At 43.7% G+C, this 27,461-nt stretch overlaps 8 protein-coding genes across 8 annotated transcripts; 6 read left to right on the plus strand and 2 right to left on the minus strand.

The window, feature by feature from the left end:
- The first annotated feature begins 2,485 nt into the window (after positions 1-2,485).
- On the plus strand, positions 2,486-3,430 carry LOC128715345 (phospholipase A2-like). The gene is made up of 4 exons (XM_053810231.1): positions 2,486-2,798; positions 2,868-3,024; positions 3,100-3,252; positions 3,322-3,430. The coding sequence occupies exons 1-4, from the start codon at positions 2,486-2,488 to the stop codon at positions 3,428-3,430; spliced, it is 732 nt and encodes a 243-aa protein (XP_053666206.1).
- A 301-nt stretch (positions 3,431-3,731) lies between these two features.
- LOC128710358 (aquaporin-11) lies at positions 3,732-5,852 on the minus strand. The gene is made up of 5 exons (XM_053805411.1): positions 5,675-5,852; positions 5,467-5,589; positions 4,206-4,357; positions 4,002-4,140; positions 3,732-3,928 (listed from the first exon to the last, which is right to left on the minus strand). The coding sequence occupies exons 1-5, from the start codon at positions 5,850-5,852 to the stop codon at positions 3,732-3,734; spliced, it is 789 nt and encodes a 262-aa protein (XP_053661386.1).
- Positions 5,853-7,589: 1,737 nt separating this feature from the next.
- Positions 7,590-9,594, plus strand: LOC128708272 (sulfite oxidase, mitochondrial). The gene is made up of 4 exons (XM_053803232.1): positions 7,590-7,624; positions 7,696-7,916; positions 8,044-8,506; positions 8,577-9,594. The coding sequence occupies exons 1-4, from the start codon at positions 7,590-7,592 to the stop codon at positions 9,592-9,594; spliced, it is 1,737 nt and encodes a 578-aa protein (XP_053659207.1).
- Positions 9,595-11,625: 2,031 nt separating this feature from the next.
- On the minus strand, positions 11,626-14,843 carry LOC128719062 (heat shock 70 kDa protein cognate 5). The gene is made up of 6 exons (XM_053812683.1): positions 14,781-14,843; positions 14,424-14,461; positions 12,495-13,990; positions 12,221-12,408; positions 11,810-11,950; positions 11,626-11,724 (listed from the first exon to the last, which is right to left on the minus strand). Exons 1-6 carry the CDS (start codon positions 14,841-14,843, stop codon positions 11,626-11,628), a joined length of 2,025 nt encoding a protein of 674 aa, XP_053668658.1.
- Positions 14,844-15,449: 606 nt separating this feature from the next.
- On the plus strand, positions 15,450-16,480 carry LOC128718673 (ras-related protein Rab-18A-like). The gene is made up of 3 exons (XM_053812293.1): positions 15,450-15,484; positions 15,784-16,216; positions 16,280-16,480. The coding sequence occupies exons 1-3, from the start codon at positions 15,450-15,452 to the stop codon at positions 16,478-16,480; spliced, it is 669 nt and encodes a 222-aa protein (XP_053668268.1).
- A 1,069-nt stretch (positions 16,481-17,549) lies between these two features.
- Positions 17,550-18,486, plus strand: LOC128718674 (ras-related protein Rab-18-like). The gene is made up of 3 exons (XM_053812295.1): positions 17,550-17,593; positions 17,859-18,315; positions 18,388-18,486. Exons 1-3 carry the CDS (start codon positions 17,550-17,552, stop codon positions 18,484-18,486), a joined length of 600 nt encoding a protein of 199 aa, XP_053668270.1.
- Positions 18,487-20,970: 2,484 nt separating this feature from the next.
- Positions 20,971-21,801, plus strand: LOC128719066 (ras-related protein Rab-18-B-like). Its single transcript, XM_053812687.1, has 3 exons — positions 20,971-21,041; positions 21,199-21,634; positions 21,700-21,801. The coding sequence occupies exons 1-3, from the start codon at positions 20,971-20,973 to the stop codon at positions 21,799-21,801; spliced, it is 609 nt and encodes a 202-aa protein (XP_053668662.1).
- Positions 21,802-26,257: 4,456 nt separating this feature from the next.
- LOC128719064 (uncharacterized) lies at positions 26,258-27,445 on the plus strand. The gene is made up of 2 exons (XM_053812685.1): positions 26,258-26,490; positions 26,602-27,445. Exons 1-2 carry the CDS (start codon positions 26,258-26,260, stop codon positions 27,443-27,445), a joined length of 1,077 nt encoding a protein of 358 aa, XP_053668660.1.
- The last annotated feature ends 16 nt before the right edge of the window (positions 27,446-27,461 follow it).

The following is a 27,461-nucleotide window of genomic DNA, read 5'->3' on the forward strand; positions in this document are numbered from 1 at the left end:
ACTTCATGTCTTATCACTCCTATTTTATCTCTTCCCAATGTCATTGACCTTACCTTGACCTTGACATAGTAGATAACGGCAGTTAATTAACGGTAATCTTTAAGTTAGAGAGAAGTTTTCATAGAAAGTATTGTGATGAAGCTAGAATCTTATGTGCTCTTTTAAAGGAACTAGACCGTAAGAGTAGTTAACTCAGTTTTACTTTAATCTACGGCTTTTGATGAATTAGACCATAGTTAAAAGATCATTAAACCTTTGTTGATATTATGATTAACCTTTATAGAATAACTTAACCTAACTGTCTACAATACGATAACTGAGATAACTGATAACGTCTACGACAAGACTTAAACGAGAATTAAACAAAAATGCTTTTTTCATGCTTTATTTCGATAATTATAAACAGAATTGAACCATCAAGATTTCGGACATAAGCAAGTGTCTCTAATACCCTCGTTCGTCATTGTCAAAGTGTCTAAGTGAGCGAAAATAATGCGTCGATCTTCGGTTCACGATCATCACATGCTTAAATGCATTTTAAGTGTATTATTAAAGTGCACTTCCCAAAATTCCCAATGTCCTTAGTCCAGTTAGTTATTTCCAGTTGCTCATAACTTGTTGAGCCTCGAGAGCAAAGTTAGTAACAGATGGATACAGGTAGATGTATATAGAGTAAAATGACAAATGGCTGTGGGAACTTTTTTGACAGTTAGATAAAAAATTGTTTACGTTTGTCGTACATGTAAACGTTTTGTAACTCAAAGGAAGATCTTCCGAAATTCAAGATCCCGAACTTCAAGTTCCAAAGACAATGTTCTAAACAACCATTCCTCTACTGGTGGGCTACAACTACCGGAATGCTCAAGGCCTTGGGGGGGTTGCTACGTATTGTGCGTATATCGCTACTTGGTTATTGTAAACTCTTTTTCATCTAAATGTCATAATCAAGCTCAAAATGGTGAACTAGAATTGGGCTATGCATCGACCTGTATCCATTACAGACTTTGTTCAAGAGCTCCTACTGATACCGTGCACAATCTCTGCCTACTAGATTCCTATTAGTTTTTATTCATTGGAGCTCCTCCATTCCTCAAGACATCCATCTGCTTTTATCCATTGTGGCTCCTCCATTCCTCAAGAGATCCAACTGATATTGTGAACTGAGATTCAGCCTGCTAAATTCCAAATAGCTTTTATTCATTGTGGCTCCTCCATTCCTCAAGAGCTCCAACTGATATCGTGTACAATCTCTGCCTACTAGATTCCTAGTAGTTTTTATTCATTGTGGCTGCTCCATTCTTCAAGAGCTCCAACTGATATCGTGTACAATCTCTGCCTACTAGATTCCTAGTAGTTTTTATTCATTGTGGCTGCTCCATTCTTCAAGAGCTTCAACTGATATCGTGAACAACTCAGCCTGCTAGATTCCTAGCAGCTTTTATTCATTGTGGCTCCTCCATTCCTCAAGAGCTCCAACTGATATTGTGAACTGAGATTCAGCCTGCTAAATTCCAAATAGCTTTTATTCATTGTGGCTCCTCCATTCTTCAAGAGCTTCAACTGATATCGTGAACAACTCAGCCTGCTAGATTCCTAGCAGCTTTTATTCATTGTGGCTCCTCCATTCCTCAAGAGCTCCAACTGATATTGTGAACTGAGAGTCAGCCTGCTAGATTCGTAGTAGCTTTTATTAATTGTGGCTGGCTTATGACTCCTAGAAGCCGCGAGGCAATATAGAGTTAACGTTAGGCAAGCCTCTGAATAGCGACGGATCTCCCTTACTTAAGTGAACCAGTAATTGAATTTCTGTGTTTAGTATACTAAGCACGATCCCTGGCTAGTTTAAAACTTATGTTATCGTTGGTGTCTAGTACTTTATATGCTTTAGTATTAACTATGTCTTATTAATTTATTTATCTTGCCAACCACTTTGTTAAAAGTTGGCAATACAAATGGCGTCTCACATTAACGTACATTCTCAAATGTTTTATTACCCTCAGCTATGCATTACACCGTAAACAGTGCGTCGTTGAGAATAACGAACTGTTAGTACTTACCAACGCATACTGACCTTCCAAAGCTTGTACCATTCAACTTGAACTCGGCAAATCTTCCGAAAACACCTTCCAAAACATGACCTTTCCGACCAAACTTGAACTTTTTCGTCATTTTTTGGTCACAGAAACTACCTTTTTCCGGGTTTTTTTTTGGTAGAACGCAACAATAGACGAAGAGTCCCGGTACAACAGTCACCCTGTAATACCCTCAATAGGTCAGCGCTACGGGAGGTTATCGTTTGCACTTATGCACTATCGTACCTAACCTTCCCAAAAACGCCCAGGGAGCCCGCGTTGGTTGACTTTATTTTTCGCACACAAAAGCAAACGCTTACCGACCGATTGCAGTTCCGCACTGATAGCTGGAATGGCGGTTTTCCTGGTGGAAACGGTAGGGTGTCATCATTGGCTGCACAACAATCGCAACTATGCGACCGCTTGGAATGACAAAACCTTCCACAACTCCATATATATATACACGCGCGACTCCACCAATTGCTTTGTGTCTTTTGTACGGCGTTACTTTGTTACATCCACGCCTGTACCTCTCCGGAAACATGAAGCTGTTTGCCATTCCTTTGGTTTGTGTGGTTTCGATCGGCGTGCAAACTGTTGGTACGAAGTTGCTGTACAAAAATGTGGAAACGTTTGACTTCGATAACGAGCTGGATAGTCGCAACGATGAGCAGGGAAAGTCGAGATCCAACCGAACTCAGGAACGAATCAATCTTACCGTACCAGGTGAGTGTTATTGGGGTTGACAAGATCTTTGATTCACTCATTCCATTTGTGGGTTTGCAAACAAACAAGGTACTAAGTGGTGTGGACCGGGTAATACAGCGAGCGATTACGATGATCTTGGCTCCAACTCGGAAGTTGACAAGTGCTGTCGCGATCATGATCATTGCGATAATATTCCAGCCGGTGAGACTAAATACGGGCTAAAGAATAACGATTACTTCACGAGGTACGAGGACGCCAACGAGGACGTGTTGGTGTAGGAGCGGAACACTAATAGCCTCCTCAACTCATTTCCGCACAGGTTGCACTGTAAATGTGATCGGGACTTTCAGAACTGTCTACGCAGCGTTAACACGACCTTCTCCAACAAGCTCGGAAACTTCTACTTCACCGTCAGAGATCAGTGCTACAAGAAACAGCACCCAATAGTGGACTGTGCGGAGCACACCAACAAGTAAGTAGGGTTCACTTTAGTGGCACTTCTTGCTCCAAAACACTCCGTCTAATTACTTTTTTCCGCTAGAGTTTTCCTTCGCCGTTGCGTGCGGTACGTGCTGGACGCATCCCGCAGCGACATGTGGCAATGGTTTGATCTTCCGTTCTACGATGGTAACGTATTGGATGGATTTTAGACCACGCGGGATGATGTGATGGGAAGAATATTTATTTTGCCCGGTATAGCTAAACTTCCAAATTTGTCACTGTATCACATCGTAAAGCTGTTCGATTCTTCTGACTGGGACGGAAATGCATCCAACAACACAATATAGATAGATCTCGCTTTAGTGGGTAGGAAAGGGCACGGAACCGGTTAGGAATAAAGCAATCCACAATCAAATCACCTGTGTTGCCTCTCCATTCGTTGACTAGATCTTTGAGAGCTATTCGTTTTTTTTTTGTCGGAGTTTTTGTTGAGGAGTTGCCTGGCCTCGTCTACTCGCTCTTGGTCTTCTCCGCCAGGAACATGTTGCGGAAGGTGGCCGTTTTGAACAGTGGCACCGACAGGACGGCACCGAAGCACGACCCAATCCAGTACACGATGATGTGCTCGAGCGCCGAATTACCGGCACAGCCCCACTTCAGTGCGGTGGCCAGCACGGGGTTGAAGTATCCGCCCGAGTAGTTGAACGCTGCAAATATAAAGATGGCTGGGCGTTACTTTCGTGACGGTAGCTTGACGATTCTGGTAGGATTTCCCTTTACCGGCAACCACTAGGCTGGTACCGATGAACGAATCGATAAACGCGCCAAACCGGGCATCTTTTTCCGAGATCACCTTCGACGCCAGCCGGCAGCAGAGCGTGGCGAAACCTTCAATGAACGCACCGAGGTACAGGTTCACCTGGAAGAAGCGTAGCGCCGCAATTGGGTTAGAATCACACACTTACACACACATTACAAACGCACCTGAAGATCAGCTTTGCAGTCTTCAAAGGCACGGCCTTCGTGTGTTTCCGCAAGCTCAAGCCACCAGTACAGCTGCACGTAGCGGAATATGCAGCATCCGCCCATTAGCTGAGCCCAAATCTTGAGGGCAGCCTCCTTGAAGCCGACTTCGCCTGGTAAGCAAATAACACAGAAGGGTTTTAATAATGAAAATAAACTGAACTATCTTGATATAACATTCAAATGCTTCAGTACCTAAACGAGTAAAAAATCATTTTCACATGTATTAAAATAAATAGTAAGTAAAGTAATCTTACAATACATAAATGCATGATAAAGATGAAAATTAACTGTCATTTTTTTACTGCGATCCAACTGTTCTGTTCAACTGTAATATATGTCTTTGAGTTTTTACTTATGTAAAAGCATTCCACTATTCTCCGATCTCTATTTTTACGTTATTTTATGTTTCATTTTGTTGTAAGTTTCATAAGTATTTGTTATTTGTAATACTTTGAGGAACTTTAACATTCTTCCGTTCCGTTTTTATACTTTCATATTTTGTTAGACATTTTTGTCCTTTTTTTTTGTTTGAACAAGAGATTTTTCTTTTATATGTTCTTTTTTCCTTTTCGTTTTCTGCGTGTCTTTTTACTGGGTAATACTCTAGATTTACTTTTTATTTTGATTATTCTTTTTTTTAGTTTCATCCATATTAACTTTTTTTCGTTAGAACGGCCTTTGCGTATCAACTTCATAAACCTTTTTATATTATATTTAAAAAAATAATATCCTTTTGTTCCTTGTACTAAATTGTCCTGTTCTGTTTGGTCCTTTCGTTATTTAACTTTTTTTCTCTTTTCTTTTTTATGATTTTTTTCTACTTATTTTTTTTTTTAATCTCGTCACGTTCTCTTTGCAAACATGACGGAATTTGGTTCTTCATTTCGCCCATAGAAAATAGCATTTATTTCCGCTTGGCAATACTATGGCGGCACGGTTTAGCAATACGCTTGCAAGCAGCTGATGGTGAAAGCAGTTAAAAATAAATTCCCCAAGTGTATGTTAGTGGTTGAAGTTGTTGTTGTTTTTTTTTTCGTCTAAGATCAACTGAAGCAATTAAAAAATGTAAGGAACAGGACACTTTTTTTTTGCTTGTCCTCGTACATTCCACGGACGATTCTAGAGCACGCGGACAGCTTTAATGCGCCACAAGTTTCCACTTTCCATCGAAGCGATCGTGATTCGCTCACGTTTCGCTTATGTAACGGATCACACTAACCTTCGACTATTTGTTCCATATAGGTGTAGGGACAGGCCGTTGCCGAGCCCCAGTTGCGGCCCCACCAAATGGTGAGTGTGAACAGGAAGACGGCATACGTTGCGACGCCAAAATTGTCCGCCACTGTAAAGAGCAGGGGACAAATTTGAGCAATCAGCGCGTTAGAAGAGGCCGTCTAGCAAAACACGGTCCATGCCCAGCCGCGTACCAATGATCAGCTCGAAGCAACATCCGCACAGTTCCGCTGCTGCAATCGCTTCGAATATTAAATCCTTCACCAGCCCATCTTTCGACAGCCGTTCGTTTAGCCTACGCGCGACGATCGCAAAAATGCAGGTCAAAGCGATAAAAAATGCACTATAGCCTAGCTGTTCGATGGTCGCCATCGTTCGATTGTGTTACCGCACGTGTGTACTTGATCACCAGCACCACAATAGGAATAGGTAGTTTAATAAGTTATCGAAAATATTGTCACTTTTACTGCCACCAGGGACGGCGGACGCGATGTTGCCCGCGATCTAGAACGGTCACCGTGCTTGACTGTCGCGATCGGATGTAAAAATAAACTGCCAGACCAGACAACAAGACACACTTCGGCAAAGGTCTCTCCCCAATTTTTGGCTATGCTGCTCCACCGGGAGGATCTTCTCCCAAGCATCGTGCGTAAACAGCCGGAACGCGAAGAAAACGCGAGTGTGTGTCGAGTGGCGATCGTTACGAAGCTTCTAGCCGCAAACGTGTTTATGTATTATGTTTAATGCACCACTATGATGCTGCGTTTCCATGTTTCGCGATCATATGTGATCGTAGCGGTTCGTTCGGTTGTAGATAGGATGTGTGAGCACAGATACACACATAAAGTTTTAATCGTGCATGTGTTTGTTTCGAATTAGTTTCATGGCCAAACTAAATTATTGCGCTATAGCTCAATTTGCGAACGATGCGAAGGTCTTTTACGTTGCATGCACCCCAATTTCTCACTGTGATAAATGTTTTATTGTTTTGTTTTAATTTTATGGGTTCATTTATTAAAAAAAAAACACAAAGTTTTCAGATCGAAAATTGGATGATAATTGCACTGCAAGAATCACAAGGCGTTCTGAAAATACAGATACTCGAAAAAATCAAAAATACACATTTAAAACACTTTAAATCCTGTAAAACTACTATTGTTATTGGAAATTGTTTAAAAATGCTGCTAATTCTTAAAAAATCATTAACTTTCATATAGCTATGCGAAACAGACAAATCGACGACGAAGAATTATATAAAAATGAGTTAAAACTATGCAAGAAAAGATAAAACTTTAAAATTAGATTAGAAAAGATTAAGTTATATTTGAAACATTTAATAACCTCATACTTCATCGTATTTTGTAGTAAAAATATGCACATTAAAATCACAGAAATAATACAGTCTACACGCCATCACACCTTTTGTGGTAAAATTGCGCCAATTGAACTGCTCGATGAAAACATTGCACAAATCGTGCAGTTTCCACACACCGCGAATGTGTTGCACCGCAGCCCAACCACGGCAGAAAGAGATGGCTATATACCGCTGTTTTGGTAACACAAATAACGTCGGTTGCGAGCGCTGTCACTTGCGGTGTTGTTTTCGTGCCGATCGCTATCAATCCTGCACCGTGCGCGTACAGTTCTTCCCAATACTGAGCACAAAAGAAGGACCAGTTTATAGTCAATAAGATTGAAGTTACTTATTTAGAAGCGGTTTTATGTGCGGAATTACATATTCGATCGAGAGGAGTTTCGTGTAGCGCAGCATAATCTTCACCGCAGCAAGCGGATTAAGGTGTTAATGCGGAACTTTGACCACCCGGTCCCGTGCCCACCCCTACACACAACATCAAGTGTAGTGTCAGGTAGATTGTACAAGACCACTTTATCTCTTATCAGCAGTGTTCTTCAACGTGCAAGGTGAAAACATAAACGATATTGCGTGGTTGATTTGTAGTGCGAACTTGCCCAAACACCTCAGTACTTGCGTACACGGCCGGACCGGAGGACCGGTTCTGTTTACACCGCATTAGTCCCCAAATCGGATGATACAGCAACTTCGCATAAACCGGTTTTTGACCCAGCAACCGAACCGAAGAGTGCAGAATGTTTGCCAGGCGAATTCTTACCCAAACAAACAGGTTAGTGGAAAGAAGTTTAACGAAAAAGAGGAACCCCTCAACGTGTTTATTACTTTTCTGTTCTTTTTTAGGAAACCTTTACTACAATCTTCCGCTTGTAGAGTGATTTCTTTTGTTGATGGGAACGCTACCAATGACCCGAATGGGCAAACATGGATGCAAAAAGCATTACTACACCGCCGGCAGCATCAATCAGGCGGTGATGGGCCAACCGATAGCATGTCATCGTTATCGGCGACAGCCGTCATCTTGGGTGGATCATTGTTGACATATTTGATAAGCGATAAGATAAGTACGTTGAGCCTGCCATTCTTTGCTGTGAACGTGCTGTCACCGCTTTCCCTTTCGCCTTCTCATCGCGGGGGTCGCGTGGCATACTTCTCAATATTAAAACTAAACACTACTATTTACTCCTCCAGAGAAAGATACACAACATGTCTACGCAAAGGAAGATTCACTCGACACGATACGCAAGGCACACGATACGGTGCGGAAAGATCTGCCAGAGTACACGATGGATGAGATCGTGAAGCACAATGCACCGTCCGCCGGTATTTGGGTTACGTACGGTGTCGGTGTGTACGATATAACGTCCTTCGTCCCGAAACACCCGGGCAGCGATAAGGTGATGCTTGCGGCCGGTGGTGCGATCGATCCGTTTTGGCACATCTTTCAGCAGCACAACACCAGAGAGGTGCTCACGCTGTTGGAAACGTTCCGCATAGGCAATTTGCGACCGGATGATGTGGTGGGCACGAGAGATCTGCACGATCCATGGTCAGCAGAACCGAAGCGTCATCCCATTCTGAAACCGGCCACACTGAAACCGTTCAATGCGGAACCACCGGCATCGGTTCTTGTGGACAGTTTCCTGACGCCGAAGTAAGTGAGCTTTACCACCGGGCTGGGACCACCTAATTATCACTCAAGTTAACAACCACTTTCGTTTTAGTGATTTTTTCTACGTACGGAATCACCTGCCCGTGCCGGAAGTGGACATAAAAGCGTACGAGCTCGAGCTGGAGAATGAAAAGACGGGCAAGAGCAAAACGTTCCGGTTTGCCGATCTGCTCAAATACCCGAAGCACACCGTCACGGCCACGATCATGTGCGGTGGCAATCGACGTAGTGAGATGATGGACGTTAAACCCATCAAGGGACTGCCGTGGGGAGCATCGGCCGTGGGAAATGCCGAGTGGACCGGTGCCCGGCTGTGTGACGTTTTGCGCGACATGGGTGTGCGGCCGGGTGATGAAACAGGGCACGTACAGTTCGAAGGACTCGATACCGATCCGACCAGCACACCGTACGGTGCGTCCATCCCGTTGGCGAAAGCAATGGACCCACGGGGTGACGTGATTTTGGCGTACGAAATGAACGGACAACCGTTGAATCGGGACCACGGCTACCCGGTGCGTGTGATCGTACCGGGCGTAGTGGGTTCGAGGAATGTGAAATGGTTGGGAAAGATCGTTGTGTCCCGGAACGAAAGTTCCTCCCATTGGCAGCAAAACGATTACAAATCGTTCAGTCCCAGCACCGATTGGGATACGGTGGATTTTAAGAGTGCACCGGCTATTCAGAACATGCCCGTTACGTCCGCCATTTGTGCGCCAGCAAGTGGCGAAACGGTGCCGGTTGAGGATGGGTACGTGACGGTGAAAGGGTACGCATGGTCCGGCGGTGGTTCCGAGATCGTGCGTGTCGATGTTACCGCGGACGGTGGTAAAACGTGGATCGTGGCAAAGCTGGACGAAAGTGAACAGGGTACGGGTCCGGGCCGCCACTGGTCGTGGTCGCTGTGGTCGGCAAAGGTACCGATTAAACCGGGTCAAAAAGGACCGATCGAAATCGTGTCGAAAGCGGTCGATAGCAATTACAACACGCAGCCGGAATCGTTTGCCAACATCTGGAACTTGCGGGGTGTGGTCGGCAATGCGTACAGCCGAGTGAAAGTTAGCGCTAAATAATACGCCGCCAAGCGTTGATAAAGGGATCTGCTGATAAGAACTGAAAGGGAATGTTCAAGATTTCATTAGTACGATCTGTCGAAGTAATTGACTGCAGAACAGCCTTGTAAATGAAGTTTAAAGCAAGCAAGGATTCAATGCTCAAGCTACGAGGACTAAACCGGATCTAATAAGCCATTATAGGGGCAGGAATGGTCTTTTAGTGGTTGTTAACAAACCCCATTAAACTGATACTTTTATTACGAGGTTTTTGAAACGTTTTAACCACTTACCTAGTAAGTGTTGTTAATTGAATGCAGCTGAGCTGCAAGGGGGGAGGCAATGTGTAATGTAAGTGAGACTTTTTTCGTTTATGTTGATAATAAACAATTTAAAAAACAAACAAACGAATAGAAAGATTGTGCATTTCTTAAGGGAAATCAGTTTTCTTAATTTCATGTCAATTTTTAGAGTTGAAAACATATTTTCAAGACATAGCAAACACAGAAATAAAAGCTTGCGCTGTAAGAGTCACTTTTTAAAATAAAGAAAAAATGGTTTCGTATGATGACAAAAAACCATGTGCATAATTTAAGCATTTTAATTAATTTTAAAACAATACAAGCATTATACCTTGTGCACACATTGCAGTATGTACTAATCCCCTTAAATTCAGTTCACAACGAGAAAACTTGGATGTGTTCTACAGTTTTGAAAGAAAGAGCTGTATACTGAAATACTTTTCAATCCCAATTTCGATTGTGTGCAGGAACGCGCTGCAATGGGGACCCAATTGGGATGGCCACGTCTTTAAAAAGATACCGAAAGACCACCCAGACGGAGGGAGGCTTGGTTGAACGAAAATGAAAAAAAAAAACGTCCGTCGGAGGGTGCTGTGCAATGGATAAGAATGGTCGTGAGCTTTTTAAGGGAATGCATCCCGTTAAACAGTTGTATTGCTTGTAAGTTAAATCCATTCTAACGGTTCGAAAGATAACAACCAAGTGACTAAGATAACAAAAAGAGCTCCTTTAAACACTTGAACACTAATAGCAGACTACATTTGCCTTATAGATCTTATGTTCTCAAACCACTAAACTAACACTAAGTGAGCATGCAGCCGGGCAACATTGTGTTTCGTTTGTTATCGTTTTATTTTGCAACTAAGAAAGAATAAAAAAAAAAAAACACTGGCTATATCTCCACTTCATTCGTTTCCCTATATTTACCCTACACATTCTGCACCTCGGATCGAGGAACGGAGAACAGAAATTAGTCGAAAATGTAATACATACTTCCGCAGACATTTCTATTTCCAGCACTACTCTAAAACGGCACCATTTAGCGTGCCCATATCGAATGCCACAGAAAAAAAACGTTGTAATGCTTCAGCCTGTCGAACAGGGAGGATGATTTTGTTTATAATAGTAATAGTAGGAGAAATCATTCACCATAAACCTTTTAATGCTTTCAAATAAAATGCACTACACCCTCTGTATATTGCAATTCATCCCATGTGCATTGATTCCGTTTTTGTTTTGTGCAACTTGCATTAAATGTAAGCCAAATCGGTCGACACTGACGGGATAAAAAGGATTGTTGCCCCCGGGGTGTGGAAAGGAAGGTGTACGATTAAGACTACAGATAACAACTACGCATTTTACATGATACACACACACACAAACACATGTCACTGTTATTTGCGAATTGATAGTGTGTGTATAGTACTCGACGACGACCGTTGCCAACCAAACCATAACGTTGATAAGCTGCTGCACACAGTTCACTGGGTCTTGAGGAAGATCATGGAAGATCGTTCTACCACCGGGAGACAGCAACGACGAAGCCAAGCTTCAAACGCCAATTAACGGATGTAGACTAATAGCCTTCCACAGACGGTTTATTCTGTTCAGGTTTATTAGCTGCTGTAACGAATTCTCCCGCTTGTTGTGATGACCACTGGACTACCTATGCGATTTTTGTGTCTAATTAATGTGGTTGTTGCAAATATGAGTCTTTTTTCTTTGTTACGGTAGGTAGAGTTTTGCTAATTTAATTTTTGTTCTCCTTCTTTTCGGCTTCCTCTGAACCGCTGCTGCTGCTGCTTCCACTACTGCTACTGCTTCCACTGCTCTCACGTTCCGATGCCATCTGTTTTGTGGTTAAAATTGTTATAAATAATCACAGTTAAACAATGCACATACATTCTTACGATTCGGTAACGTGCGCAATTTACCTTTTTGTATGCCATTTCGAACAGCTTCAAAGATGACTGCTGCAGGGCACTGGTCGTTTTGCGAACTTCTTCCGGATCGGCTTCTTCCTTGTTTGCCAAGATTTCCCGCACCTTTGCAATTTCTTCCCGGAGCTTATCGCACTGTGTACAGAGAAAAACAAAGTCCATTAGTAACGGAGCAGTTGCAGTGTACTACAGGGTGAATTAACATAAGGATATCAGATTTAGGGTTGAATTACGAAACGTTCAAGAGCGCACATCCCTACACTAAATCAATTTTTTTAAAAACCTTTTCAATATAAAAAAAGGAATCCTTTCCACTGCCTATCATGGATTATTAGGTTATTTGAACCAAAAACGAAACAAATGTAGTGTGGTACACCCTGTACAACATTGAGAGCATCAGCTTACCTCTTCCTTTGGCAGTTGATCTTTGAATTCTTCCATCTTCGTTTCCGTATCGTGCACGATTCCTTCCGCCTGGTTCACAGCTTCGATACGGTCCTTCTTCTGTTTGTCGGCCTGTGCGTACTGTTCCGCGTTCTTGATCATGTTTTCGATTTCGTCCTTGCTCAAACCACCGGAAGATTGAATGACAACTACAAGCAAACAAATGCATTCGAATTAGTCGAAACAAATCGATCGATTAAACATCAAAAGAGTGAGTAATGCGCTGCACACTTACTTTGTTGTTCCTTGCCCGTTCCCTTATCACGTGCCGACACATGCACAATGCCGTTCGCATCGATATCGAACACGACCTCAATCTGTGGGACGCCACGCGGTGCCGGAGGGATGCCAACGAGTGTAAACGATCCCAGCATCTTGTTGTCCGAAGCCATCTCACGCTCACCCTGGTGCACCTTGATCTCGACCTGCGTCTGACCGTCGGCGGCGGTAGAGAAGACCTGCGATTTCTTCGTCGGAATGGTTGTGTTGCGGGTGATAAGGCGCGTAAATACTCCACCGAGCGTTTCGATACCGAGCGACAAAGGCGTAACGTCAAGCAGCAGCACATCGGTCACATCACCGGCCAGTACGCCACCCTGTACAGCGGCACCAACGGCAACGGCTTCATCCGGGTTCACTGCACGCGATGGCTGACGGCCAAACACTTCCTGTACCAATGATTGCACCTTCGGCATACGGGTCATACCACCGACCAGTAGCACCTCGCCGATGTCCGACTTTTTCACTTCCGCATCCGACATCGCCTTCTGGCAGGGAGCAATCGTGCGCTTGATAAGATCACCGACCAACGTTTCCAGCTTCGCACGCGTCAGCTTCAGGTTCAAATGTTTCGGTCCAGAAGCATCCATCGTCAGGTAGGGTAGATTAATGTCCGTCTGCACCGAAGACGACAGTTCACATTTGGCTTTTTCGGCCGCCTCCTTCAACCGCTGCATTGCCATCGCATCCTTCTTAATGTCGATGCCCTGATCTTTCTTAAACTCTTGCGCCAGATAGTTCAGGATGTGATTATCGAAATCCTCACCACCGAGCAGTGTATCACCGTTGGTGGACTTTACCTCGAACACACCCTTCTGAATCTCAAGAATGGAAATATCGAACGTACCACCACCGAGATCGTACACCGCAATGATCTTATCCTCGCTCTTGTCCATACCGTACGCCAGGGCCGCTGCCGTTGGTTCGTTAATCACGCGCAACACATTAAGTCCGGCAATTTGGCCCGCATCCTTCGTAGCCTGACGCTGGGAATCGTTAAAGTACGCTGGCACGGTAACGACCGCATTCTTAACCGGTGTGTTCAGGTACGCTTCAGCCGTTTCCCTCATTTTCATTAGCACGAACGCACCGATCTGGCTGGGTGAGTACATTTTACCATCGCTTCCCTGCACCCAAGCATCACCGTTCGACGCTTTCACCACCTTGTAGGACAGGTTGGCCAAATCTTTCTTGATTTCCGCATCATCAAACCGGCGCCCGATCAGACGCTTTGTGGCGTAGAATGTGTTGGCGGAGTTGGTCACTGCCTGACGCTTTGCCGGCATGCCCACCAATCGTTCGCCCTCCTTCGTGAATGCAACATGTGACGGTGTGGTACGGGCACCCTCGGCATTCTCGATGACCTTGGCATTTTTGCCCTCCATCACCGCGACGCAGGAGTTTGTGGTGCCCAGATCGATACCAATGACGGCACCCTTAACCTGGTCGGATCTGGAAACATATCGAAGGAAAGAAGGTAAAAAAAAAATCTATTAGGCACTAGATTGCAAACGATAAGCAGCAGATTGATTCCGAACTATGACAGCAACGGTGCTAACCCAGTTTTCATAACAGAAAAAATCCATCCTAGTTGCCAGGATGTTACACTCTGGAATATTCTACGCAGTACATAACACAATCCTAGCAACGCGACGCAAAACTACCTTGTTAAGGCCACAGTAGTGACGCACTTACAAACTACCGCATACCGATAACAACTCACGTGTGTTAACTTTCAATTTCACTCGCTGTTCTAAATCTGCCTGCATCCCTACACTGCCTTTGGAATATTATTTCCTTATTCCACAATTATTAATATTTCACAACCGGTCTTTATGTGCACTACATTACAGCACTGTCATGCCGCATATTTCATCATACTTACTTAAAACGGGCCAGCACATTATTAGACAGAGCTTCTCTCTGAAACGAATGAAATGCGTAAAGTTTAGGTTAATTACATAAAGTTGAGAAATGGCTTTATGCTTCATAGAAACAACGCGGTGGTTGAAATTCGTGCAATTCAAGTCTTTTATCATGCATGTCAAAATGCACACCCATCATTTGCATTACATTACCATGTTCAGCTGTTACACAAGCCTCCCATGCTTCTAACCTCACAATTCGATATCAGCAAAGATTGTTCCGGATCGTAACCGGGGGCACCGGGACAGACAAACCAAACCGGTGCGAAACAATTCTTCAACACCGCAAAACGACAACTCCCCACAATTCTACTTACATTAGACAGCAGTCCGCGGTTTTCCACCAGCGTACGGGAGAGATATCTGGCTGCCTTCAACATTTTCGAGCGAGTTAACACACAATGGACACAATGGACCACGCACGGTTCGACTGGAAAAAGTTATGATGCAATTGTTTGGAAAATTTTTCTTCAATCCTCCTCGTGCGCTTGACAGCTACGGCCTGTCAGTTTCTAGAAATGTTTTCTAGAATTTACCACGAACCCTGTGTGCACTAGGTGGTATTTTGCGTATTCCCAATACCGGTAATAATGGTGGTAATTGTGATTTTACGTAAAAATCAATGTAATGCTTGTAAACCTCTTTTTTATACGTATTCCGTTTCCTTTGAGATGCCGTAAACAAATCGGTGTTTGCGAAGAGTCAGAAAATTAAAAATTTCCTATTGCACAGTGCATGTTTACATGCCCCATTCCAGATGGCCACAGGACGGCCCACAGTGCGTAAATACGCTGGCAAATGAAACAAGAATCTGGCAAAATGCACATTGCATTGAATTTATTACGTTCTACAGTTTGAAGACATAACACGCAAATGCTTGATTCGGCATTACCCATAATTAAGTGGCTTAAAGAATATTGAAACCAAGTTAGCGACACGTTATAACCTCTACAATGGGCCAGACTCATACACACACAATGAGAATAATGGTAGTAGGCGAAAGTGAAGTAGGAAAAACGAGGTAAGTAAGAAAAGCAGATATTTCGAGCGGACCTAGCGGGATATTATAACGATATTCGAGCGGAGATATTATAACGGACCGCGAAACGCGTAGAAAAAGTAAAGCAATTCCGAAGCCGGCGCCGCTTTAAAATATTCTAGACTAGACTTCGGCGCTAAAGAATATTCCGGACTGCTTCAGAGTGTTCCAACCGTTGTTCCACCTCGGAACTTCGAGTCGTGGTTTCTCAGTTGATCATGAATTATGACCATTAAAAATAACCTAACGTATGTTTCGTTTACTCTTGATCTTGATCGCAGTCTGATGATGCGTTACATAGGAGCGAACTTCCGCAACTATAGGAAAACGATCGATTTTGAGTATGAAAAGAAACCCCTCTACATGAAGGGTGAGCAGATAAATCTTGGGATACTGGATACGGCTTGTATCGAAAAGTTTCGTTCGGTTAGCCAAATGTATTACACAGGCGTCCGTGGTGCCATTCTGGTGTATGACGTCACTGACAGGGAGACGTTGAACATGCTAGAATCGTGGATAAGACAGCTGGAAATGCACGGTACGCACAAAAACATGGTCAAAATTATTGTGGCCAATAAGATTGATCAGCCGTTTCGGGAGGTTAGCAAAGATGACGGCATGCAGTTCGCCAATGAGCGCGGCATGATGTACATGGAAACCTCGGCAAAAACGAACATAGGTGTAAAGGACGCTTTTGAGGCTCTTGTTCGTAAGGTAAGTTCGTTCGCTTCTCATGCTATATACATTTGCTGATGCAATACATCTTGCATCTTACAGATTATGGAAACTAACGGATTGTGGCCACCTGAATCAGTTAATATAAACTATAACTATAACTATAATTTGGTGGACCAGCAGAGGGCCACCATACCAGTAACCAATCAACCAGTAACCAACCAGCCTTCAATGTTTACCTCCATAATTGAGGCTATCAGCTCCATTTTCGAAAGCAACCAACGAAATGTGAACTATAATTAAAACTTTCCTAAGAGAAGGCGATCCGACCAATTCTCCACAGAAAATGTATTGTGTGACACGTCTGCAACAATCATTTGTACCCATTTCCTTTCCGGAGTCAATAATAAAGAAAATGCACAACATCCACGAATACGAGCACAAATAGTGACTCAGAATTTCTAAAAACTTTGTCTTTTCGTGCATGGCATGCCAAACAAACAATATTATAAAGTACAAGACCGCATAAACGTTCCCGAGCATAGGTTCGTACATGTACACCTCGAGTAGTACACATATTTTATCATGCTGAGAGGAAGAAAGAAGGAGGTATCAAGCGACCGCCTCAAAGCCACTCTTATTTAGAGCCCTCGGTGATTCCACTAGCTTGAGAGCTAGAAATAAATGACCCTTTCTTATCCTCCCTACTACTGAGCATGTCAGTTATTCGCATCGTTATTGTATCCAAAAGATTCTTTAAAGTTGCAAAACGATTTCCTAACAAAACCAAATAACGATATAAATGGAATGGCACGCGATCGGTATCGCGCCGATATATTTGAATTGAAACATCAATTTTGACAACCGCACAAAAAGGCTGCGTTCTTAGGCTTGGGCTGAGCCTTTATTATCTAATGTGCAAATCAACAAAACCCTGCTTGTAAGTCAGGAAGAGAAAACTTGTTAAAAAAAATACAAACTTAATGAATAAAACAGAGTCCAAAATCTTAAACTGAGAATGATTTAAACCAACATTGGAGAATAATACGAAATTTCCCCCTTACCTGACGACCATGGAATAGTCCGCTGTGCATAAAGCTGCTGTCAGAAACATCCCTGTATCATTTGTTGTTACACGTTTTTATGTGTGTTTTTATAAAAAAGGTCGAAGGGCAAACAAGGAACCAATAAAGATAATTGCTTATTGGTTCTCAAAACATTCGATCTCGCAATCTTATCAACCAGTGCCCAGAAAGTAAAAAGAAACTGCGAAACTGGCAGCAGTTTGGCGAGTGCTGAAACTAAACTAACATAACCAAGAGAAACCAAGCTCGTTGAAGCATCAATCATGGCTCCGAATGGTATTCCGAAAATGAGGATAATAGTGATAGGCGAAAGTGGGGTTGGAAAAACTTGGTAAGCAACAAAAATTATACACCAAATATGGCCGAAGTAATAGCGAACAAGCGATTCAGGAACCACTTGCAAAAACCTAATGAAATGAAGAGTCGACTCCGGCACGTCAGAATGTTCGGGCCCGATACCGGTGCTGGTGAACATTCCGAACTGCTTCAGAGTATTCAAATTATTTTGCAAATACGGGATCCATGATGTTCATGACGATTAAACATATAAATGGCGCATTAAGGTAATGTTTTCTTTACCCTTGCTTTGGATCCAGTCTAATGATGCGTTACGCGACTGGGGACGACTTCGGCCAATATAGAGCAACGGTAGGGTTGGATTGTAAAACTAAATCTCTTGTCATCGACGGTGAGAAGGTGGATCTTGCTATATGGGATACGGCCGGGACCGAAAGGTTTCGTACGGTTGGCCCATCGTACTATAGGGGTTGCCATGGAGCCATTCTGGTGTATGACGTCACCGACAGGGGAACATTGTACAAGCTAGAATCGTGGTTAAACGAGCTGGAACTGCACGGTACGCCACACGACAAAGTAGCTAAAATGATTGTGGGTAATAAGATCGACGAGATGGACCAGCAGGATCAAGAGGAAAGGATACGCAGAAGGAAGGATGGGCAGCTGTTTGCCAAAAAGCACGACTCGATGTTCATCGAAACATCGGCAAAAACGAACCAAGGCGTAAAAGATGCATTTGAGCAATTAGCTCGTAAGGTAAGTTCATTTCTAATCGAGCTATATATCAAGCTAATTCGCTAACGTAAAACATCTTATGCTTGACAACAGATTATGGAAACCAACGTTTCGTGGAAGCGAATCAATAGCGCAGCTGCCGTTAATGTACATAACATTCCGTCACCTGCGAAAAAAAGCAGCTGTTGCTAGTTTTACGGTACGATTTTTTACACCAATCACAAAAAGAGACCACTGCGGACAGCACGGTTGTCGTTCTGGTTTTATGGTTTTTGCACTGTTTGCTACCCATGATATGGTAAATAATGTTCGATCAAATCGAAACGTGTTTCTCCCTTCGGTAATTTAAAGAAGAATGTTTCTTTTTTCTTAATTTTGTTTAATACTACTCTACTGCCACTAACGCAGGGTGTTTTAACACATTATAACATAAAATATTTTAAAATATGAATCTGAGGTACATTAGAACGTGAACATTCTTGATTGGTAACAAGGGAAACTGTAATTAACTGGTCATTTAAAAAATATCTGAGCGCAAAAAATAAACAACCCGTATTGGTTGCCTTTGCAACCGGGTTTGCAAACCGTAATATCTAAAAGTTCAATCGGTAAAAAATCTCACCCGGACGCAGGACTGACTATCCAGCTACGGGTAAATAAAGTCAAAGAAAACCAGAAACGACAGGCCTAGAACCAATACTCTATAGAACCCAGCTCATACATGAAGGGAAATTACAGCCAGAATGCCACTATCAGGCTAGAAATGCCTGCAATAATTAATATGAAGAAGTTCAATCATATACACCAGCAGCCAAGCGGCATGTCACATAATTTACAGAGTAGATCAAAAACAATCATATACAACGCGCCAGTTTCAAAAAAAGGAAAATCACAAACAACAAATGTGCTAAATTGGGTGCAGAGATCAGAATGCTTCCCACTTCGATACTTGGAACAAAAAGGCTGATGGATTAACAAAACACAAAAGTCTAGAATATGAACAGTTTACAAAAGCTAACAACAACTAATGTGAAAATAAGAAAACGATGTTCAAACATTCCGACATGAATTCGTAATACAGAACAGGAACAAAGAACAAAACAATATCTAGTGAAAAGGTACAATACAAGAACATGTGGTGCATACAACGAATCTGAATCAGCAAATGCAACGAATCTGAAATAGGTCCATTTTTTACGATACGTCCATTTTTTTACTGTTAAAATTAAAAGAATCAAAGAGAAGGAGATTTCTACAAAAAGGTTATACAATTCTTAAAACAAAAGAATAAGTCTGACCGTTCGGAGCTGCACAAGAGCAAGTACGCGAATTATGAGAAAACCTAACTAAATTATGTGTACCACGTAAATGTTTATCGCACGGAATGGTGCGCATTAACAGTGAGATAAACTACGCCAGAGGCAACTAGCCAGAGGCAACAAAAACTAGATGCATTGATTACGCGTAGTGAAATGCTCGGCTATTGGTGCAAGCACCAGAGAGTTTAACGTTAGAAAAAAAAAAAAACTGTACTGAAGAATAGTAATAAGCATTATTTTTCAACAACGCAAACTTAAAGTTAGCAAACGGGGAACCTGATATATATTTTTCCCCGGAAGATCATGGTAGACGTCGTTAAAAAAAGTAAACTGTTATCGACTACGATGCTAAAATAAATCATCATACATTGACAAAAGGAGATTTTGAGTGTCATCGATTTCCAAACCTCTTAAGCCTTGTTACCCAACTTATATACTACCTAATTGTTGAACACTAATGGGCGTTAAGCCATGAATTGAAACTCTCCTCTTCTGAGCAAACAAGGAACGCGAGATTTCAAGTTGTATTGTTTAATATTGAGTCCCATCTTCCGTGCCGTACAACTAGATACCTTACAGTGGTGACAATCGGCAAGCAAACTTGTTGCAGGGAGTAATGGTTGGGGCATGACAGACACCGGTCAACAAAGTCGTGTCGATTCACGTAAAACATTCAACTGCAAGTTCTGCACTTTTGATGAAAAAGGAATTCCTACGTTACTTCGTGAATGTGCGTACACAAAACCGCTCAGTACGAAGCCCGGCAACTATGGCCATATAGCCGCCAGTCTATACTGGACACGCCTTTATTTGAATTTCAGTATCAACACAACTGACAACTGCACAAATAGGCTGCGTTCGTAGTTTTAGGATGCGTTTAATATCGGCTTAAAAATCAGACAAATTCTGCTTGAAAGACAGGAATGGAAAACTTGTTTAAAAAAAATGCAATCTTCATGAATGAAATAAAGATCACGATCTAAAGACAAAGAGAAGAACTTAACCAACATAGGAGAATATAACCTGCCACGTGAAAATGGAGTAGTTAAAAAATATCCTCTTTCCCCCATTTCACATGACCGTGGGATAACCCACTGTGCGTAAAGATGCTGTCAAAAACATCCGTGAATCATTTGTTATTTTTGTATGTGTCAGATTAAATCTTAAAAAAAAGGCAGAAGGAAAAACACGGAACCAATAAAGAGAATTGCTTCATCGCATTTCGTTATTGCTTCGTGAAAACATTCGGTTTCACAATTCCACCGAATAGTGTTTTATTGGCGAAGGAAAGCTGCAAAGCTGGGTGTCCGTGGGATAATATAGAAATCAAGCATAACAGTACGTGAAAACATCAACAATGGATCAGGACCGTATTCTAGCGACGTTCAAGATATTAATAATAGGCGAAAGTGGAGTAGGAAAATCTAGGTAAGGGTGTTCCGTTCTACAGGGTTCCGAAGCTTTACAGACGCTTCCAACGCGGTGCAACATTTAATCATGACATCATGCGAATGTCATCAAAAACATACAAAAAACACGAATGGCGCATTAACGTGTGTTTTGTCTACCCTTGATCTTTCCACAGTCTGATGCTTCGATTCACAGAGAACGATTTCGACAGCGATCAAGCGCTTACGATCGGCGTGGACTTTAAAACGAAAATGCTCGATATCGACGGTGTGAAGGTGAAGCTCGCTATATGGGACACGGCCGGGCAGGAACGGTTTCGTACGCTTACGCCTAGCTACTATAGGGATGCCCAGGGAGCGATCCTGGTGTATGACGTCACGAAGAAAGACACATTCCAGAAGCTAGAATCGTGGTTAAACGAGCTGGAAATTTACGGCACGCGCAACAACATGGCCAAAATGATTGTGGGCAACAAGATCGATCAGCCGAACCGGGCGATAACCAGGGACGAAGGGTTTCGGTTTGCTAAAAAGCACCGCATGATGTTCATCGAAACGTCGGCCAAAACGAGCGAAGGTGTAAAGGATGCATTTGAGGAAGTAGTGCGTAAGGTAAGTCCGTTGCTAATCAAGCTGTATAGTTTGGGCGATGTAATAAATCCCACGCTTGCCAACAGATTATGGAAACCGACGGGCTATGGGAACGAAACGATTACGGTGATGGCGGCGTTGATCTACATGGCAATCGAGTACCCGCGGCGGGTTCGTGTTCTTGTTAGCTTCCAGCTGGATCGTACGGGCAAATATGCACCAGACACAAAACGGGATCATCTGCAGACAGAGAGATTCATCGCATGCTTTGCAGCTCATTATCGTGCTCGCCTCACCCTTGTACCATTCAACATAATATTCACACCAACGGTACGGTGAATAAGTTTTTTTTTTTTAATTTGTTTTTAATTCCGGTTTTGTGTTTAGATAAAATATTTTAGCCCTAGTGTAGGCACTGTGTATGTGTGATTACATTAAGTTATTCTAGGCGAAAATAAAATAATTGGAAAGATTAAATGATGCCTAGGGGGGTAGATATTGCACTAATGAGAACCCAAATATAATACATTATTGATGAAGCCAAGTTGCTGCAAGCAGCGCGTACCATAAACACGATTTGGACGGATGGAAATGATGAGCCTCCTGTGGAAAACATTTTCCGGTGCGCCGAGCAAATCCCGAACACAGCCCGATTGCCCGAACATTGCGAAAGCGAAACCCAGGGAGCAATGCCCAAGTGGGCACGAAGCGAAAGATTGGCCCATTTTGAACCGAATAGCAGGATTGTTCGGCCCATAGAGAGGGCGTGAAAGGAAAGGCCGTGCTAGTTCTCATTAGTTCTCGGCTAAGGTTTGCACTTTTGATTTTAAATAATATTTGATATAATGGAGCTAATAACTTACTCGAAACTTGAGGAATGTACAGATAAACAGAATGTTTTTCATGATGTAAGCGAAAACCCATATTTTTGCAATGTTTTAATATATGCTTTTTAAATTCCCCTTACTTCTACAACCACCTGCCCGGGTAGGTCATACATTCTGTACGGGAGTTTCCACTTTTAGCCGTTGAAACGCATATATTTCCGCGTTTTATCCGTTAAAATGGTTTCACACAATTTAATCATTTACGGCAGCTGTAATCGAATATTTACACTACTTTGACGCATGGAAGTGCACACTCCCATAAAGAGTGCATGACCTACCCGGGGAGGTGGTTGTAGAAGCAGGGGTGTATTTTTGGTCATTTGAATAAAGGTCAAATGAATGTCCTAGGTTAATCACGCGCACTTCTCTTCGACGCCGGGCGTGGATATTCACAACAACCCAAGTCTCGGAAGAGCAGAAAGGCAGTGCAAATGTACGAATGGGATGGAATGATTCCTTTTGTGGAGTCTGATCGGTTGTAGGGGTAAACATTGTTCCCTGGGTCGCAACATCAGGCTCTTGCCTGTATGCAGTAAAAAAAAAAACACACGGCTGGAAAGGGACTTTTCCCGTCCAGTGTGTGGGGCGATAACGCCGGGTTGGAAAAATTCCATCAGTCACTCGGTTCGGTTCCGCACGGTAAGGACACAACACGGTGACACCTTTTTTTCCACCCGACGTTAGTTGTTGGCGAAATGTCGCATTGAGCAAGGCTTTTACCCTGCGGCACTAGAACGAGCAAATAGGGAAAATTTAACTGCGCACGTGTGCCCCTGTGTGTGTGTGTGTGTGTGGCTTTGCCGAAAATGGGGTTTTAAGGCAAATGTCGACCGTATGTTTAGTGGGTGGGAGAAAGTAAAGAAAGCCCAGCTAACGGGATAAACATTAGCAAAAGGCGTAACGTTGCCATCGGACCATTGCCAGGACGCTGTTAAAGCGCAAAACCCTCCCCAAGGGCGTCAACGCGGCGTTGGGCCCAACATCAAAGGTGCTGCCCGTGTGTTGAACATTACATCCCGATGGATAATCTGTGATAGAAAGCGTGACCTGCCGCTGCTGGTGTTACTAACCCCTCTGCGGACTGCGACATCTGATTCAGTTGATGTATGGTGTCACCGTTCCGCGCAAGGGAGACGCGTAAAATGTGTGCTGCGAAGACCACTCAGGCCCTGTTTCAATGAGGAAAAATCTTCCCAAAAAGAAAAAAAAACCTTTGGTGAACATATCAGTGCTCAGTTTTTCATCCCAAGCTCACGAGCTACAAATATCCACCGGATGCGTGTCTGGCGTTCTTCCTTACTGGTAAATCTACTCTTTTGGCACCGTGCCATATGAGCCGTCCTGGAGCTTTTTTTTTTGGTGTGGTACTTGGGACAAGTTTCCCCGTCAAGTGGTAGAGCTAATCGATATTCTAGCGCTGGTTCCGGCGGCGTGAGAGCAAGACAGGATACACCACCGAGTGTGGTCGTTCCCGTGCAGGGGAGGGGAACCGCTTGGTGTAAGACGCAAACCGGAAGGGGGACGGATTGTCTGCAGGAGTTTTCGGCAGAATATTTCGAGGCTTCGGTGCAACACACGGCCGCCGATCCGTGTGGTTGTGTGTGAAAGTGGTTTGGTGCAAAGTTTACGGCTTCCGGTTACTTCCAGTGACGTGACGCTTTAAATGTCGCAACCGACAGATAGGTCCAGAAATGCGTTGATGCATCATTAGGGCGGACAAACGAAACAAAAAGCACAACGCTCACAACAACATCATTATTATTTATTGGAGCTTCCACAACAAGTGAGATTTTGTAGCAACCAACACAGTGCTGCGTGCGGTATCGATTCAACAGGACATACAAGATCCACTGTAGGAGATAGAGTGCATAAAACAGGCTCATCGACGGTACGCACGCTTTTCGAAACAGAAGATTCCAGGGACAGTGCCGGTCAACTGTCTGCCGGAGGGTTGTCGCGACAACAAATCGCAAAGGTAAATAATACTCCGAAACAGTGATATCCAAACAAAGCGAGCACTAAACCATACATTCGTTATATTTAGCTTTTTGTTGCTTAGAAAGTTTGTGTTTTCCTAGAATTCTCTTAATTGCTTCAGCTAGACCAGATGTGTTAGGCTGAACTATCAATCCACGTAGACGCTTCCTGCACGTAGCGAATTCATACTCCTTTTTAAGTAATTCCGGGGAAAAGGCCAACCTGACCGGAATTAATGGTGACAAACGTGTCCTAGCAGCGGCTTGTTGGATTAGACAGTCTCGGATGATTACGATTCATCCTTTTTGCGTGTTACCAGCTTTACCGGTCGAACGAAATGCTGTGTCCGATTTGTCTATATCTGATCCTTCGGGACATGGACAGTTGAAATTGGCTATGCACGACTCGATAACACGCGACTCCAGAGTTGGGGAGTTCTAAACATCTCAACTGGGACGGCCCGATGGCATGATGGTAGCGGCTCCGGTCTTCACACGACAGGACTGGTCCAAAACCCCACCCGGACCAATCCCTCGTACGCAGGACTGACTATCCAGCTACGGGTAAATAAAGTCACAGAAAGCCAGAAATTGACCTCTTGAAGTTGTTCTTGCCGATAAAAAGAAGCAGAAACATCTTAACCGATTGGCCCCCTCGTGTACACCGAACCGGATTGTGCGGATTCTATTCTGTTACGTTTCAAATCAAAGCTCTAGTTATGCAGAAAGAAGATACTAGATCTCTAGACTTAACAGAAGTAGTGTAATTAAATTATGATATACTTGCGAATTTCTCAACGCATTGTTCACCACAAACGATTATTATTAGCGTAGGAAAGTGATGGTGTCAAATATATCCATCGAGAATATCCCATTAGGCACGAACTTGCCACAACTCCCGGCTACACGACAACCATTATCGGTCGTACAGACTTTTATATCTAGAACCACTGTACGGTGCTCTTCTCTTCTTGCTAAAAATGGACGCGACGTTCCAGTACGCCAATGGCAGAATTGTCGAGCGGTTTCGTTTAGTAGACCATGGATTAGAATTATCCATGAGGTTATTCTGTACACATAGCGGGATAATTAATTAAATAACTAATAGGCAGGGCTGATTTTGGATTTCCATACCAGTTCCATAACAGTTGGAAGGTTGGTGGGCTAATACCAAAATCCCATTCGGACCGTTCTTCCATAGTCAGCACTAACTATTCGTCAACGTAATAAAACATATCTAATAGGCTATCTATAACACTAGTATGAAGTAGCAGGTCGTTTTCAGTTCTTTTGAATGAACGAACCAACTTCGTTCGTTTAACACTGTTGCGGCAGTTCGCAAATAGTCCCCCGGATAAAGTATCTTGAGCGAAGCCTTCGTCCAATGTAGGAGCATTTGTTGATCGATCTGAAACGGCAGTTGGAGCGAACTATAAGAACGAGATAAAGTATGAGAGATTCAGTTCTTCACAAAGAACGAATCGAATCGCTCAAGTTCATACAAGCCTAATGATTTACATAATCCTGATCACGTTACATCACGAAGAAAAAATATTTCCAATCCAAATTTCTGATCTTCAGAGTTTTTAAAATTTTCTCAACTGTTGATCAGAAAATTCAAGTCAGCTGCAATGATTGAAGATAGGTTGTTTTTTAATGGAAACTTTGAGCTGGGCAGCTATATTCGGATAAGCTACAGTGTAGATGGCTTACCGTTTTTTGTGCCTCCTTCTATCAATCATTACGCCATTGTAAAACTTCCAGACAACTCGGACCGACCGATGGCGTCACAGAAAAGTTCCACCACACCGGCCCTGGCGGTAACGAACCGTATCCTGCGCTCACCGTCCCACGAAAGCTTCTCCACCGATCTGTCGCTAATATCGATTTCCGTGTCGTCAATGAATTCGGAAGCGACCAGCGTATTGAACCGGTCCAGCTGCAGTTTGCTGAATCGCACGATGGAGGAAAAACTTGGCAGTCTGCTGAATCCTAAGGATAGTAAAAGAAACCGGTACGGGTAGAATATTTTTAAACCTTCCCACTTTGGCACATTGATGCATAACTAATCTTGTTTTGTATCGAAATTACCTCCTTTTCCGGTGTTGCGTGTGTTTCGAGGCAGCTCGTCGACGCTGACCGAGCGTTGGAACGAGAGCAACGATCTCATACGGAACTGTGCCACACTGTCGGCCGCGCTGGGCATCCACAAAAGCTTCAGCACTACCGACATCTACCAGCTGCCCTCCGATCAGCACAATCTCGGTCGACTGTCCACATCCGAGCTGGCACTAACACCATTCCAGAAGGTGGGCTATTTGTTTGACCATTCCCGGTTGGAGCACGCGTCCCGCTCCTACTCGACCTGGGTTGCGGTGGGTGAGTTGGCATCCACCTCCCAGCTACCATCACCGCACGGTGGCCAAACGTCACAAGTGCCGACACTGACCAGCACCAGCAACCCGGCACCGAGCTTCACCGTCACGGATCTGATCAGCTCGGTAAACAAAAAGATCCGGCAGAACTACATCCGGCGGCGTCTGTTCACGACGTACCGTGCACTGGAACGGCTATCGCAGAGCGAGTTTAATCTCGATCGGCTGGAGGCGGCCGCATTCGCCGCGACCAATCCCGGCCCGACGGAGCTGATCGTACCGTCCACGAGCATGTCGAATGCGTCCGCGTCACCGGTGGGCGGAAAGTCCACCAGCTCACCGGCACCGGTCGGTGAGGGAAGCACGGCGGCGGTGCCCGAGCACGGGGCAGCGTCGTTAGCGTTGAAAAAGTCCAGCAGCGGAGCAGCTGGCGGCAGTAGCAATCCCCGGGCACACCACGGCCCCAAGAAGCATCTCACCTTTCACGACATCGAGAACGAGCGCGGTAAACCACTGTCCAAGTACGAGCGTCACATGCTTATCTTTAACTGGTTGCACACCATCGACGACACAGCGCTGGAGATCGAAAACTGATCTCCACAGGACGATC

Source organism: Anopheles marshallii, chromosome 2 (genome assembly GCF_943734725.1).
Source record: "Anopheles marshallii chromosome 2, idAnoMarsDA_429_01, whole genome shotgun sequence".
Classification (NCBI taxonomy): domain Eukaryota; kingdom Metazoa; phylum Arthropoda; class Insecta; order Diptera; family Culicidae; genus Anopheles; species Anopheles marshallii.